The sequence below is a fragment of the Euprymna scolopes genome, chromosome 43, assembly GCF_053919585.1.
Source record: "Euprymna scolopes isolate OS-2025 chromosome 43, ASM5391958v1, whole genome shotgun sequence".
In the NCBI taxonomy this organism is placed as follows: domain Eukaryota; kingdom Metazoa; phylum Mollusca; class Cephalopoda; order Sepiida; family Sepiolidae; genus Euprymna; species Euprymna scolopes.
Window position 1 is genome coordinate 26,196,878 of NC_136524.1, and position 13,192 is coordinate 26,210,069.

A 13,192-nucleotide genomic window follows, 5' to 3' on the forward strand; every position below is an offset into this window, starting at 1 on the left:
GCAGTTAGGGATTAATATTTAATTTAAAAAAAAAAAATGAAAACCTATTTTCGAAATGGATTGATCAGAGAACACCTCGAGTTTTCAGTTGATAAAATGAGGATACGATGGAAAATTATGAAGATGTAAGGGAGAAAAGCATAAAAAATATGATCAGACATTTATTTCTAGTTCAAGTATCCAGAGTTTTTTTTATTAATTTGACCCCATCCTATAATTCAAAGAGTAGAAAATGGACACTGGATTTAATCTTAGCAGCCATGTAACTCTCGCTTTCCTTATATTGCCCTTTCGCCTTCACATTCCAAGAGCGATGTTTCTGACAAAGAGGGAAAAATTGCTGTTTTCTGTGTCAGAATCTTTACCATCTAACACTTATTATTGGCAAGCTTTTGGAATTGATGTACTATTTTTTTTTTTTTTTTTTTTTTTTTTACTCATTTTATGTAACTTCATGCTTTGTCTGAAACAATTTAAAAAAAAAAAAAAAAAAAGCAATAAGTTAATATTTAATCATTGATTTAGCATTAAGCACCCCTAAGTCCATGGGATATAACTTTTATTTATATAGAGTAAAATGTAGTCTAATAAATTGATATTCTTGAAATCTAATGAAATGTTATATTTTTTTCTTTTTCAGTTGTTTACGAAGATAGAATCATGTGGTGATGGATGTTGAACGACTCCTCCAATGAAAAGAAAATATCCATGAAGTTGGCAGCACCAGTGAATCTCTGGATGGTTGAACCATCTGTTATGAACTTTGACCATTCTTTGAGAAAGAGAGAGAAGGAGGAAGAGCGAGAGAGAGAGAGAGAGGAAGACTTTTAGAGAGAAAGTTCAGTCCATCGGTGTCACCTTTCTTATAATGCTGCTATTTTTTTTTTCTTGAAGTGAAAAGTAAAAACACCCACTGGTTTATTTATTTTTTTTAATATGGATTACAGCTCTTTGCCTGGCCGAGTGTCATAGCTCTTAGTTCTTCAAGACCAAATATAATAATTTAAAGAAAATCAACGCATTGTCTGTTTATTTTGATAAAAAAAAAAAATTAAATAAGGAAACGATATTAATCAGTGGTTATGCAAAACGAATAATGATAATAACAATAATATAAAAAAAAAATAGCATGAATATTTAATACAAAAAGAAAAGAAAACAGAATAAAAGGAAAATAATATAGCTCTTGGTGGATAAAAAAAATCTCTCTTTCTCTCTCTATTTTCTTTTATTTTTTTTTAAGATAGACAGTATAGCGGGTTGATTGGGAGGATACTGTATAAAAAAAAAAAAACAATTGACAAAAACAAGACATCAAGAGAACCTCAAAAAATATATATAAATAAAAAGGGAGATGGGAACTTATCTTTCTTGTATATTACAAGTTCCCTCCACTAATGGTTGTTTTGAACTGGAGGATGATGATTATGATGATGATGATGATGATGTTAATTATGGTCTATAGTGTAGTTCTCCCGCCCATTCCCCACCCTAACCCCACACCCCTCCGAAAGTATAATACATGAAGTATGTGTGCACGTACAGATGATTTTCGCAGATGGCACTTGTGCATGAAATTTCTTTCTCTTTTTTTTTTTTTTTTTTTTTACTTTCGTTTTTATACTTCCTGTTATCTCTCCCTTTTTTTTAGTCTTTGATTATCTCCCCTTTTTTATACTTCAATTATTCCTGCATGTTTTTTTTCCATTTCTTTGCTAGCATATGCAAAACACTATTTTTTCCTAATTCAAACCATTCCTTACATCATCCTCTTCTTTTCTCTACTTTTTCTACTGAATCCTCTTGCTCGCTCTCTCCACCAACGACACCTTTCTATGTCTCTCCTCCTTTTTTTTTTTTATTCCTTTTCTCTTAATAACCATTAATAACTCCTCGCTTTCAACCTTTCTTTCTCTCTTCTTACTCTTTTCAGATTCAAATTTCTGATCTCTACCCTTATTTACAACTCTCTTCGTTTTACTGGAACCTCTTACAGCTCTTTTTATTTGATCCTATCCACTTCTTCCGCTTTATTTCTTTATATTTCTTCTCTCTATATTGTTCATCACCTTTATCATTCGCATTCTCTCTTTCTCCCTCTCTTCATCTCCTTCGCTGTATCTTTCTCCATCTCTCTCGCTCTCATACTTCAAGTAAAATAAAATGGAACCTGGTTATCAAATAGTAAAATATCTGTATATCATGAAAAACGATAACATAAAAAAAAATAATTACCCATGAAAAAAGAATTTTGCAAAACCACGCTTTCCACTACATAAATCAAAAGAAAATATTTACGTCCCCCTGTCAAAAATGCCATAAGTTTTGAATTTCTATAAGAAATTCACATCATGTGACACAGTAAAATCAATATGTCAAACAAATAACCTTTATTCAAAACTGTTATTCATGAATAATTATTTTTCTCCCTTATTGTTTTTCATAATTTTGGGATATGTTACTATTTGTGACATGACAATTACACAGGTACTATTTGTTTTACTTGAAATTCAATATTTTTTTTCATCTTTATACTGTAGAAACACCATTATTTTGCCTTAAAACTCTTGTCACTTTTTTTTTTTTTTTTATTTCTACCCTTTTTCTTCCTACATTCTTACTTCAGGTATATCTTAATTAATAAGATTATTTTTTTCAAAGAATTTAATTAAATCGCTGCAGTAAAAAAAAAAAAATGTCGGGGAAACAATTCAAACATTTCTACACAAGCAACTACACTTTTTTTTTTTTTTACCAAAAAGAAAAAAAAAAAAACTATATCAAAATAAACAAAATAAAATATTTACATTGATCTGAACTAAATATCCGACAAACTTGGTTCAGATTTCTGGATATTTCGAATTTCTAAATATGGCCTAAATATATATGTAAAATATTATCTTAAAAAATTGCAAAAATAACAAACTAAATTGCATTTAACAAATGTGATTTTATATGCTTTTAAAGAAGGACCTGTTTACTATTTATTTATCTATTTATATCTCCGTCCAACACATGTCAACATGTAAAATGGACGTTGAACCAATGATAATGACTTATAATTGTTAAAATCTATATTGTACCAAGATACTATATCATGTGTATGGTATTGCTGTATATAGGGTTAAAATAAAACAAAAGTGCACAGGATTATTTTATTTAACAATTTATGTAGAACAGTTGGAGTAGAAGAATCTGTTCACGGGGGAAGCAGGCCAAGGAAAACATGGAAGGAAATGATAAAGATGGATTTGAGAGGAGGGATGAATAAATACCTGGCCAGAGATAGGTTAGTCTGGGAGTCAATTTATAAAAGCTGTGCAATGCATGTAAAGCGGACGTTAAACGCAATAACCCTTATCCCTGAGTGGCCTTCGGGCCTTGATAAGTGGTGACCCCCATGTAAAAAAAAAAAAAAAAAGATAAGGGTATAGGTACAGATTAATACACATCGAAAGGAGATAACATTTTATTTTACTCTTTATCAATTGATTCCAAGATGGTTCTTAAAATCTAGGCAACCTGAAAACTGCAGGAAGAAGAAGCAGCAGATATTGAACACATCACAGAAATTACAGACGAGGTCAAAACAAAACTCCTAAGGAATAGAAACAGAAGAGTTGTGAACAAAATTCTCTCATATAAAATCAACAGATACTATCACAGAACTGCAAAATAATCGCTTTTCTGATGATTCTGTATTTATAGAAACCAACAAGATAAAACCTATTTTTTCGGGGAGGTGGGGGGTATGAATTCTATTAACAGACTATCATCTTTGTTGGTATATCAAAATGCAACAAACCATCTTTTAGACATGTCTCATTATATAGGACAAACAAGAAATTCCTTAGCCTTTTTTTTTTTACATTAGCTTTTTCAGTACTTCACAAATACTTTTTTCTTCTTCTTACTAATGAAATGATGGAAATTTTCAATTGATGCTTCAATGTTTTATTTCCATTTGTCCTAACACTTTCAGATACGTTAGTAGCCGTTTCCCAGTAACTAAATATTAATAATAATGTTGATAGCAATGATAATAATGGCTAATATTGTTTTAGGTGAAATAACTTGCCAAGTGCAGCCATTTTATTATACATTTGAAATGATAAGATCACGCCGTAGTATCTGTTCTGATGCTACACCTCACCTTTTCTGTCTTCATTTAGTGGAGGAGAAATCCTTCTAGACTGAGAATTTTTATTTTTGTTCCTATCCAGAGTGCCCCCTTTTTTTAGGGAGCTGGGTTTTTCCCACATTAAAAACCGACCTGGTGTCTTACTCTGCCCTTGTGAGGAGGCAAGTAAATAGGAACAACCAATTCTAATTTGCGTAGAAAATCGGTAGCATGTAATGAAACATGTGTAAGGTTAATAATAATAAACATGAGATGTAAATATGAAGTGCAATAGTAGTTGGAATGGAAGGTTTAGGGATGGGTTATGAATTGAAAGGGTTTTATTATGTGACTAATACATATATGTATACGACCTGTTGACCACATTATTGTTGGTATATTCCGGCAGGTTATGAAAAGTGCTGAATAAAAACTTCATGATTTTTTTTAATACGAAAATGCTGGTCAATGTTTAAAATGCTAGCAAAATTAAGGAAAAAAAAAACAAAACATAATTATGAAAAAACACAGTTGTCGTATAGCAATTTCAAGAAAAACAAATTTTTTTTTCCACTCTTAGTAACAAAAAAAATGAAATATTAATGGAAAATTTTTAGAAACTTTAAGTAAATTAATACTTGTGCAGTTTACTGACTGTGCTGAAGTAATATTATTTAGAAAGCTGTTCTTAACACCGCTTCTTCTCCTTTATTTATTTTTAAAAAATTATTCTGTATTTTCACCTAACAATTTAATAAACAAGATATCATAAAAATTGAATTTAACTTGAAAAAAAAAAACCCAATTTTTTTTAACTCTCTGCAATATTTTTAACATGTTTGCCAATTATTGGCAGCTGCAATTTCATTGGCTAAATGTTTCGGCACCTTCCGGCAGTTTACATAATCTTCTGGAATATCCCAATTTTAGAATGGTCTATATTCTGCATAAGTACCTATTTTTTTTTTTTTTTTTTTATATTTTGGCTATGCAGAATTCACAATAAAATTTTAAAAAATTTTTAAACAAAAATGGGTAGTTTGTTATTTTTTTAACATTAAAACTATTCATTAAAAATTTCATATTTATTGGCATGAAAAAAATAACAAAATAAAACAAGCTAGATAGAAAGATAGTTTCCTTTATATGCAGTCTCGGTGTTTGTTCAAGACCACAGAATATAGTATTTGTCATTACAAACTCTTCTGTAAAGCTGTTTAATGAAATGAAAACACGGAGAGAGAATGCTGCCTTTCTCCTGTTAAGATGAAACAGACAATACATCTTTTGTGAGTGACATGGAGACTGCATCTTGGTGCTCGGTTGAAAAAAATCCTTGAAAGCTAGATTTACATTTCCGATTGATGACGTATGCCAGGAACAAGTTCCTTCGCATGCTCTGTTTGTCAAATGAGAACAGATTTAGTCTTAGAGCTTGCTCTATGTTGGTTGAGCAATGTTTCTAACAAAGGGAGAAGAATTGCTGTTTTTTGAGTCAAGAATTTATTCCATCTAACACTTATTGTTAGCAGCTTTTTAACATTGAAGTATTTTTTTTTTTTTTTCTTAGTTTATTTCATACTTGTCTGGAGCGATTTCCATAAATATTTTAAAAAAGCATAGAGAGTACCATCGGCATCCTTGTTGCGCACTGTTGAAGACGTTCCAGATAAGACGTTTTATCTAGATTAGATGGTTCATCCTAGGATCAGGGTGTAGTGTCTGTTCTGCTACCACACTTAAGTTTTTCTGTCCTTCATTGTCTTTGAAGGAGAAATCCTTCTAGATTGGAGAATTTTTTTTTTTTTTTTTCTCAATACAGTGCTCCATTTAAAAAAAAAAAATTTTTTTATGGGGTGGAGGGTTGGTTTTACACACATTAAAAATCAACTTTTTATCTAACTCTGCCCTTGCAGGGAGGCAAGTAAATAAGGATCCAAAATGGGTAAAAATAGCAACATATTCAATTAAATGGATCAATCATGATTGATAATTAAGAGAAACCTGTATTTTCTCTCTCTCTTTCTCTCTCTCTCTATCTCTCTCTCTCTCCCAAGGATTTAGTTTCTTTTTTTTTCTTTTTTTTTTTTTTTTGCTACCTACACTCCCACTTTTTTTTTAATTTATTTTTTTATACAACATTTTATAAGAACTAATCATGCACACGTAATTCCATAAGAAATGAATGTTTGTATTGTCTATAGATTCCTGAATGAACCATTATCATTCAAAGAGTTTTTCGTTTTTTTTTTTTTTTTTTTTTTTTTTTTTTTTTTGTAAAATTCCACATTTCAAATGGTCTACTTTATGGTCTTTGAAAACTCAACCAAAATCGTTAGTAGAAAAGAAAAAAATTTCAACCATAACATACCTATACCCCTCGGAAAAATTTTTTATTATACTTTCAGTAAAACATGAATAAAAGTTTGTTCTATGATGTTAGGTCGAGTAAAAAGTTTGTGCAAAATGTTAAAACAATGATCATGAAAGAGTATATATTAAATCGTATACATATATATATATATATATATATATATATATATATATATATGTATATATATGTATAATTTTTTTTTTTTTTCTGTAGAAATATATTTTCTTATATACCAGTCCTTATTTAAGTAGCTCAATATAATTACAGACCAATATAGTGAATAAATGACAAAAAAACTATATTCCAAAGGAATAAATAATAAGATGGTCAACATCGTGAATTTTGGAATATAGATTTTTGTCATTCATTCACTATATATAATATATATATATAATGTGTGTGTGTGTGTTACAGAACAACATTAGTACCATCGGTTCCAAATCCAAACAAAGGTGACCAATATGTGGTCACCTACATCAGACTCTCTACAGCCTCTGTTTATATCTGTCTCACCAGAAATGGTATTTCCTGGGCAACAGATATAAACAGAGACTGAAAAGTGTCTGACATAGACGACCAATTATTGGTCACCTTTGTTTTAGATTTGAAACCGACGGTACTGATGTTGTTGTGATCTTCTGTAACACACATACACACACACACATACATAAATATTTTGCCCCTATTTCAATTTTTTTTTATATATAATTGAGCACTTTGTTGGGGTTCTCTCCCACTAACCTTACACACACACACACACATACATATATATTAACGTTATTATTCTTCAATACAAAGGATATTATTGTCTACAATTTTCCACTAATAACCTGACAGTTTATAGAATTTGGTCAATGTACAGCTTTTTGGCCGTGAATCGAATAATTTTTTATAGGCTCCTCCGGTTTTATTTAAAGATTCAAATCTGTGATATTGCATGCAAATCCATATACCAGCAAGAAGAAAAATTGGATGGTGTGGAATTTCTGCCGTATTCACCTTATTCAGTCCACACATTGCTCCATCTGACTACAGTTTATTCTGATCAATACAGCACTTTATGAACAGTTGCAGATTTGAGTTTTTTGATAAAGTTGAAGAAACCTGTCAAAATATTTTCCTAATTATTTACCATTTTCACTTATAAAAGACACATGTCGTTTGTATGTATTTCTATATTTCTATTTCCCCTCTCCTATATGGACAACATTAGATACAAGGTTTGTATTGAATGTGGGGAAAATTATGCTCCTAAAAAGAAAGCACTCTAAATTAGGACAAAAACATTATCTCAGTTTGCAAGAATTTTTCTTCCTGACAGAGAACAGATACTGCACTTTGAATTATTTATTCATAAATGAAAAAAATTAAATTATAAATGCACTATGAATCAAAAAGAAATGTGTTATTATGCAATATATTAAAAAAAAAAGAACAGATATTTTTAAGAAATAAACTGGCATCATTTCTGCCAATAATCTGCAAGTTTTCAGATTTGTTCAGACTGTTGGTCATATTTGTTTTAGATTTGAAACCGATGGTACTGATGTTATTTTGATTTTCTGTAACATACGTGCACCCACATACATACATACATACATACATTATAAAGAATTCTCTTACCTTGGAAGTATCCTAACATCTGTTCCAATATACATGAAGGACGTGGGGAAGAAAATCAGGTCAGTCCACTCCGCCTTTGGTCGACTCAATTGCTGTGTATTCAACAACTACGCATTAATGATGACCACCAAAATAATGGTGTTCTGAGAAATAGTCCTCTCTATACTCCTGTATACATATGAGACATGGACACTATTAAAGCGATATAAAAAATTTGGAATGCTTTCAACAAACTAAACCGAGGCAGATTTTGAAAATTGCATGGGAGAGCTATACCACCAGTATTAAGGTCCTAGAATGAGCCTCAGTAACTAGCATTGCGGCCATCATCATCCACCGCCACCTCTGCTGGGTAGGACACATTCACAGAATGGATAAGTCAAGGCTCCCCAAGAAAATGCTATATGGAGAAAATGCTGTATGGAGAAAGGCCATGAGGAGCCCCAAAAATGCTCTATGAAGACCAGCTCAAGCACACCCTGGCTCTAACAAACATTGGCCTGTCCTCACGGGAGGAAACTCTCAGGGATAGGAAGACGTGGAGTGGTGCAGCACACTATGGCATCGTGGACTTTGAGGAGAAGAGGAGAGAGAATGAAAAGGCTAGGAAGCAAAGAAGAAAGCGACAAGAACACTGTCAGCAGTTCTTCCACCATAGACTCCGATTTAACAGTCACCTTATGCATAAACATCCACCCCAAAGATAGGAGACTAGTGACAAACAACAGGATACAATACTCAGACACGAGTAGGAGCTGATGATGATATAAAAGTTAGACACAAGACCATGTGAAAAAATTTACATAACTTATGCAAGAATTAAAAAAAAAAAAAAATTATTCTTTAGCATTAAGATCATAATTGTCCATGAACGTCTGCCAATGATCTGCAGACTTTCAGATTTGGTAAGAATCGAAAAATTCTTTAATTGGCTTCTTCGATTTTTATTGAAAAACTCAAAATCAGTGGCCTCTCATAAAATGTGCATTGATCAGAAAAGACTAATCAGATGAAACAACGTTTGAAGTATAGGATGGATGAGACAAACCTCTTGCCCACATCATTCTATGGTCCAGCTGTGAAATCTGACTGATGAGAGCAAATAACCTATGAAAACTTGATGTTCGATCACTACTATTTGCACATCTTTCGTGTTCGTTGACAGTAGTTCATCTCGAATGTCATTATTTGATCTCTCTGCAACATATCACCTCTGCAACAAATTCTCCTCTTGAGACATCTTCACTGGTTTCAGTCGTTCTTTGCCATCATCCAGATGATTACATCTACTAAGTCATTAAACTAGCCCCTCCTCAGGATTAGAAACGATGTAGAATTCAACTGAAAATCTGGCTCAGAACAATGAAACATGATTCCAAGTTGATCCTAGATCCTTGCCTCCATGGGGTTCGCTGCTGGAATGGTGATTGGCTAACGCTTGTATCTACTACTGTGATAGACCATTGCATCTGGTTATCTTTTGTTCTGTATGGAGCCGACCAAACCATTTCAGGGTAATTGCTGAAACAAGTATGAGTAAAAGACAGAATTTCTACATTATCCAATTCTTTAATTTCTTTTCTTTCTGACAATATGCAAGTTTGCATGAAAAGTTTCAATTTAAATGTTTTCAATAAATTTAAAAAAAAAAAAAAAAAAAATTTTGGTGTAAATCACTCCAGACAAGACATAAAGTCACTTGATGTAAGATGCTAAAAAGAATGAAATATGATTATCGGAAAAACAGGAGATGCCTATCAACCATATTTTTGAAAAGAGCAAAACTTTAGGTAGAAGGAAAACAGGCGGTAGTAAAAGATTTTTGGGAAAGAGGCTATTGGAGTTAAAGCCTGTCAGGAAAGTTTCTATGATATATAAAACCAAAGGTTTGATATTCTGAACAAATCTGAAACCTTGCAGATTATTGGCAGAAGGATACGGACAATAATGCCATTTTATTTTTGGAGAATATTTGTTGTCTTTTTTTGTTTTTGTTTTTTAAATAAATTATTGCATAGTAGCGCATTTATTTTAATATGGCGTACAATATTTTCCTCAGCTACATCTGATAAATTTGGAGATGTTCCCAGTTTAAACAAAGAATCTACATAATAATACACTAAAATTGTATGTTATCATCCCTCATTTGTATGAGCGATCCTTCTCTATGACTGCAAAACCTGGCTGCAGATCTCAAAAGGCTGGAAGTGTTTGATCTATGCTGCTTCCACCAAATTCTGCACATCTGCTGGCACCATTTCATCTCCAATACCCAAATTGGGACGCAAAGCAACTCTTGAACTCCCACCCTCAACCAATCTCTTTTACAGAGGAGACTTAGTTGGTTTGCCCACACTGCATGTTATAACCCAGGAATGTTCCTCCATGAACCACTCCAAGGTTGACAAAGACGCTCAGAGGCTAGCTGAAGATGTTGTTACACACCACTAAAGCCGACGGCAAACCTAGTTCTGGTCCATGTGTCTATGGTGTCTGTCACTAATCTGGGGAGTGATTGCTCATCACTATCTTAGTTGCGGCAGGCTGTTATGTGTGGTCTGCGTTCATCCAGGACGTTGTGTGTTTTGCAGTTGAACGCATCCTGGGTGAATATCACCTTAAGTCAAGTTCTCTTTTTTAAAAATGAGGTTTTTTTAAATTTCCAAACTAAATTTTTAAATTTTGTGTAATGTTTCTATTATGTTGAACGTGGAACTCAAATATACTTTCTTTGCCGTTTAGGCTAGGATCAATGTGTAGTATCTGTTCTGTCAGAAGATGGTACAATAATATCAAAGGGTCTGGACTTGTGTTGGAATGGGAAAATGCCACAAATTTATTTAAAGATAGACCCCCACCCCACCCACTCAAAAAAAAAAAAAGCATATATTCTGAAACTACATTGACCAGAGTAATTAGATAAACATGTTTTAGTTAAAACATAGGTGGTACAATAATATTGTGGAGTCTGCAGTCATGTTGGACATCTGTAGAATGGAAATATGTCACAGATTCCTTTTAAGCACGCAGTAATATACAACAGATTAAGGGATCAACTGTGGATTTTTCATGGGTCCCACTAGTTTTGTTGTACTGTGTGACCCCTACACCTTTTTTTTTTTTTTTTTTTTTTTTTTTTAGGAAGTATTTTAATTTCTTATTGGCTTCATTCGTACATTTAGCCGACAAGTTGAGGTATCCATACTTTTTAAATATTTTTACCTTCCATCAACATCCATTCACCACTGATCAAATTTCTCTGCCAAGAGGAAGTAGGACGTTGAAGTTATGTACACCTTTCTCTCCTTCCCTTTTCTTCCGTATTAAGTCTGCTTTAACAAGATTTACAACAATGCCCAATTTGGATATGACTTGTTTGAGTTTTTGGCTTTTGGGTAACTGACAGTTTCTCTCTTTTATATATATATATATATATATATATATATATATATATATATATATTCTTCATATTACCTTGGATCTGTAAATATTTTACTTTTTTTTTTTTTTTTTAATTTAAATTGTTAAATTCCAAATTCTGCTTTTGTAAGGGGCCAACCCTTAATTAAGAGTTGTTTTACTGCAAAAAAAAAAAAAAATCAAACTACCCTGATGTCCACAACCCCTTTGGAGTCATTAGCTAAGCATGTTTTAGTTAAAACATAGGTGGTATGCTAATATTGTGGGTCACCAGAAAGGGAGACGAATGGTTTACCCTTCAGCTGTATCAGTTCTGATTTAACAACTTTGGACAATTCTCCTCTTCAATGTTATTTTCACAATATTTCAGCTGATGTAACCTATTTTATTCGGATGTGTCTCATTGAACTCTGGAAATAATATGTATGGAATTTTTAACTGAACCTACTATTTAATCCATGGGGGTAGATTATTCTTGTTCTATCAGGCATAACCTCATGGTGCAACGGATAAAGTGCTAAATAATAATCAGTTTTAAGTGATAGTATTCCGAGGATTGAAAATTTGATCTTTGGTACAAGCAATACTCAGAATATAATAATAAAAAAAAATTTAATCAAGGTTTCTACCCAGTCATGACTGATAGAGCAAGAATAATCTTCTGCCATGAAATAAATAAAAGGTTCAGTTCAAAACGAAGTTTGACAGAAAAATTCCCAAGTTTGACAAGATACACCTGAAGAAAGTCAGAGATTACATCATTCGAAACGTTGTGAGAATAACACTTAAGATGAGAACAGTAGTCCAGATAATACGAATTGTCAATCCTTCTCTCAAAAATTCCGAAACAGTATAGAACAAATAGTTTTATTTTTTGTTTTGTTTTTTTTCAAAAAAAGTTATTTAACAAATTTGTTGGAAAAACTCTTTGAATGAGCCTCTCTTTGTCCTTACACTTTTATTTTATTTGAAAAAAAAATTTTTTTGTGTGTTTTTGAAGCTTTACTAATGGAAGATCTATTATATCTACGTTGAAATCTTACCAGAGAAGAGTATCAATTTGTCCGAGGAAGTCACAATCTCCCGAAATGTGAATCCTATTTAATCCCGTGGGCCACAGTTCTTTCATCTCCAGATCATGTCTATCCATAACGTTTGTGATTCCCCCCCCCACTGGAACAGTGTTTACTTGGCATCATTATTATTATTATTACATGGTTCTGTGATACGACAGCAGCACAAAGACCATTTTTCTTTACATCAGAAGCACAAATGAACCGTAATGCTTGACTTGTCTTTAAGCTTTTATTCTAGCCAGAAAGTACTAAAGGAGCACCAAAGGGACTGAGGAAATGTTTATAGGTAATTTTGTTACCGTCCTTGAGCTCTCAGATGTTCCTGACCTTGTGTCAAATCCATTCCATGTAAGAGGCATGTAAATAGTTATTTTCTATCAACTTATTAAAAGACTTCAGGATTTGGAGAATATTTATGATGCAGATTGGTTATTTTGCTTATTTAAATCACTATTCTCATCTTGCTGTTTTCACAGCATTTCTGCAAATGTAACCTTTGACCTTCTTCGAACATATCTTCATATCAAATTTAAGTAACCTTCAAATTGAACTTGGGAATCTGGATAGACTTTCGAACAG

At 32.3% G+C, this 13,192-nt stretch overlaps 1 protein-coding gene across 1 annotated transcript in view; it reads left to right on the forward strand.

Annotated features, from left to right (window-relative positions):
- LOC145268248 (WD repeat-containing protein 20-like) overlaps positions 1-13,192 on the forward strand; it is a 98,325-nt gene that overhangs the window by 84,039 nt on the left and 1,094 nt on the right. Inside the window, exon 4 of the mRNA XM_080123580.1 lies at positions 641-13,192. This exon is cut by the window's right edge and continues 1,094 nt beyond it. Coding sequence (XP_079979706.1) covers positions 641-679 — 39 coding nt within the window. The 3' untranslated portion in view covers positions 680-13,192. The remainder of the gene's footprint in view (positions 1-640) is intronic.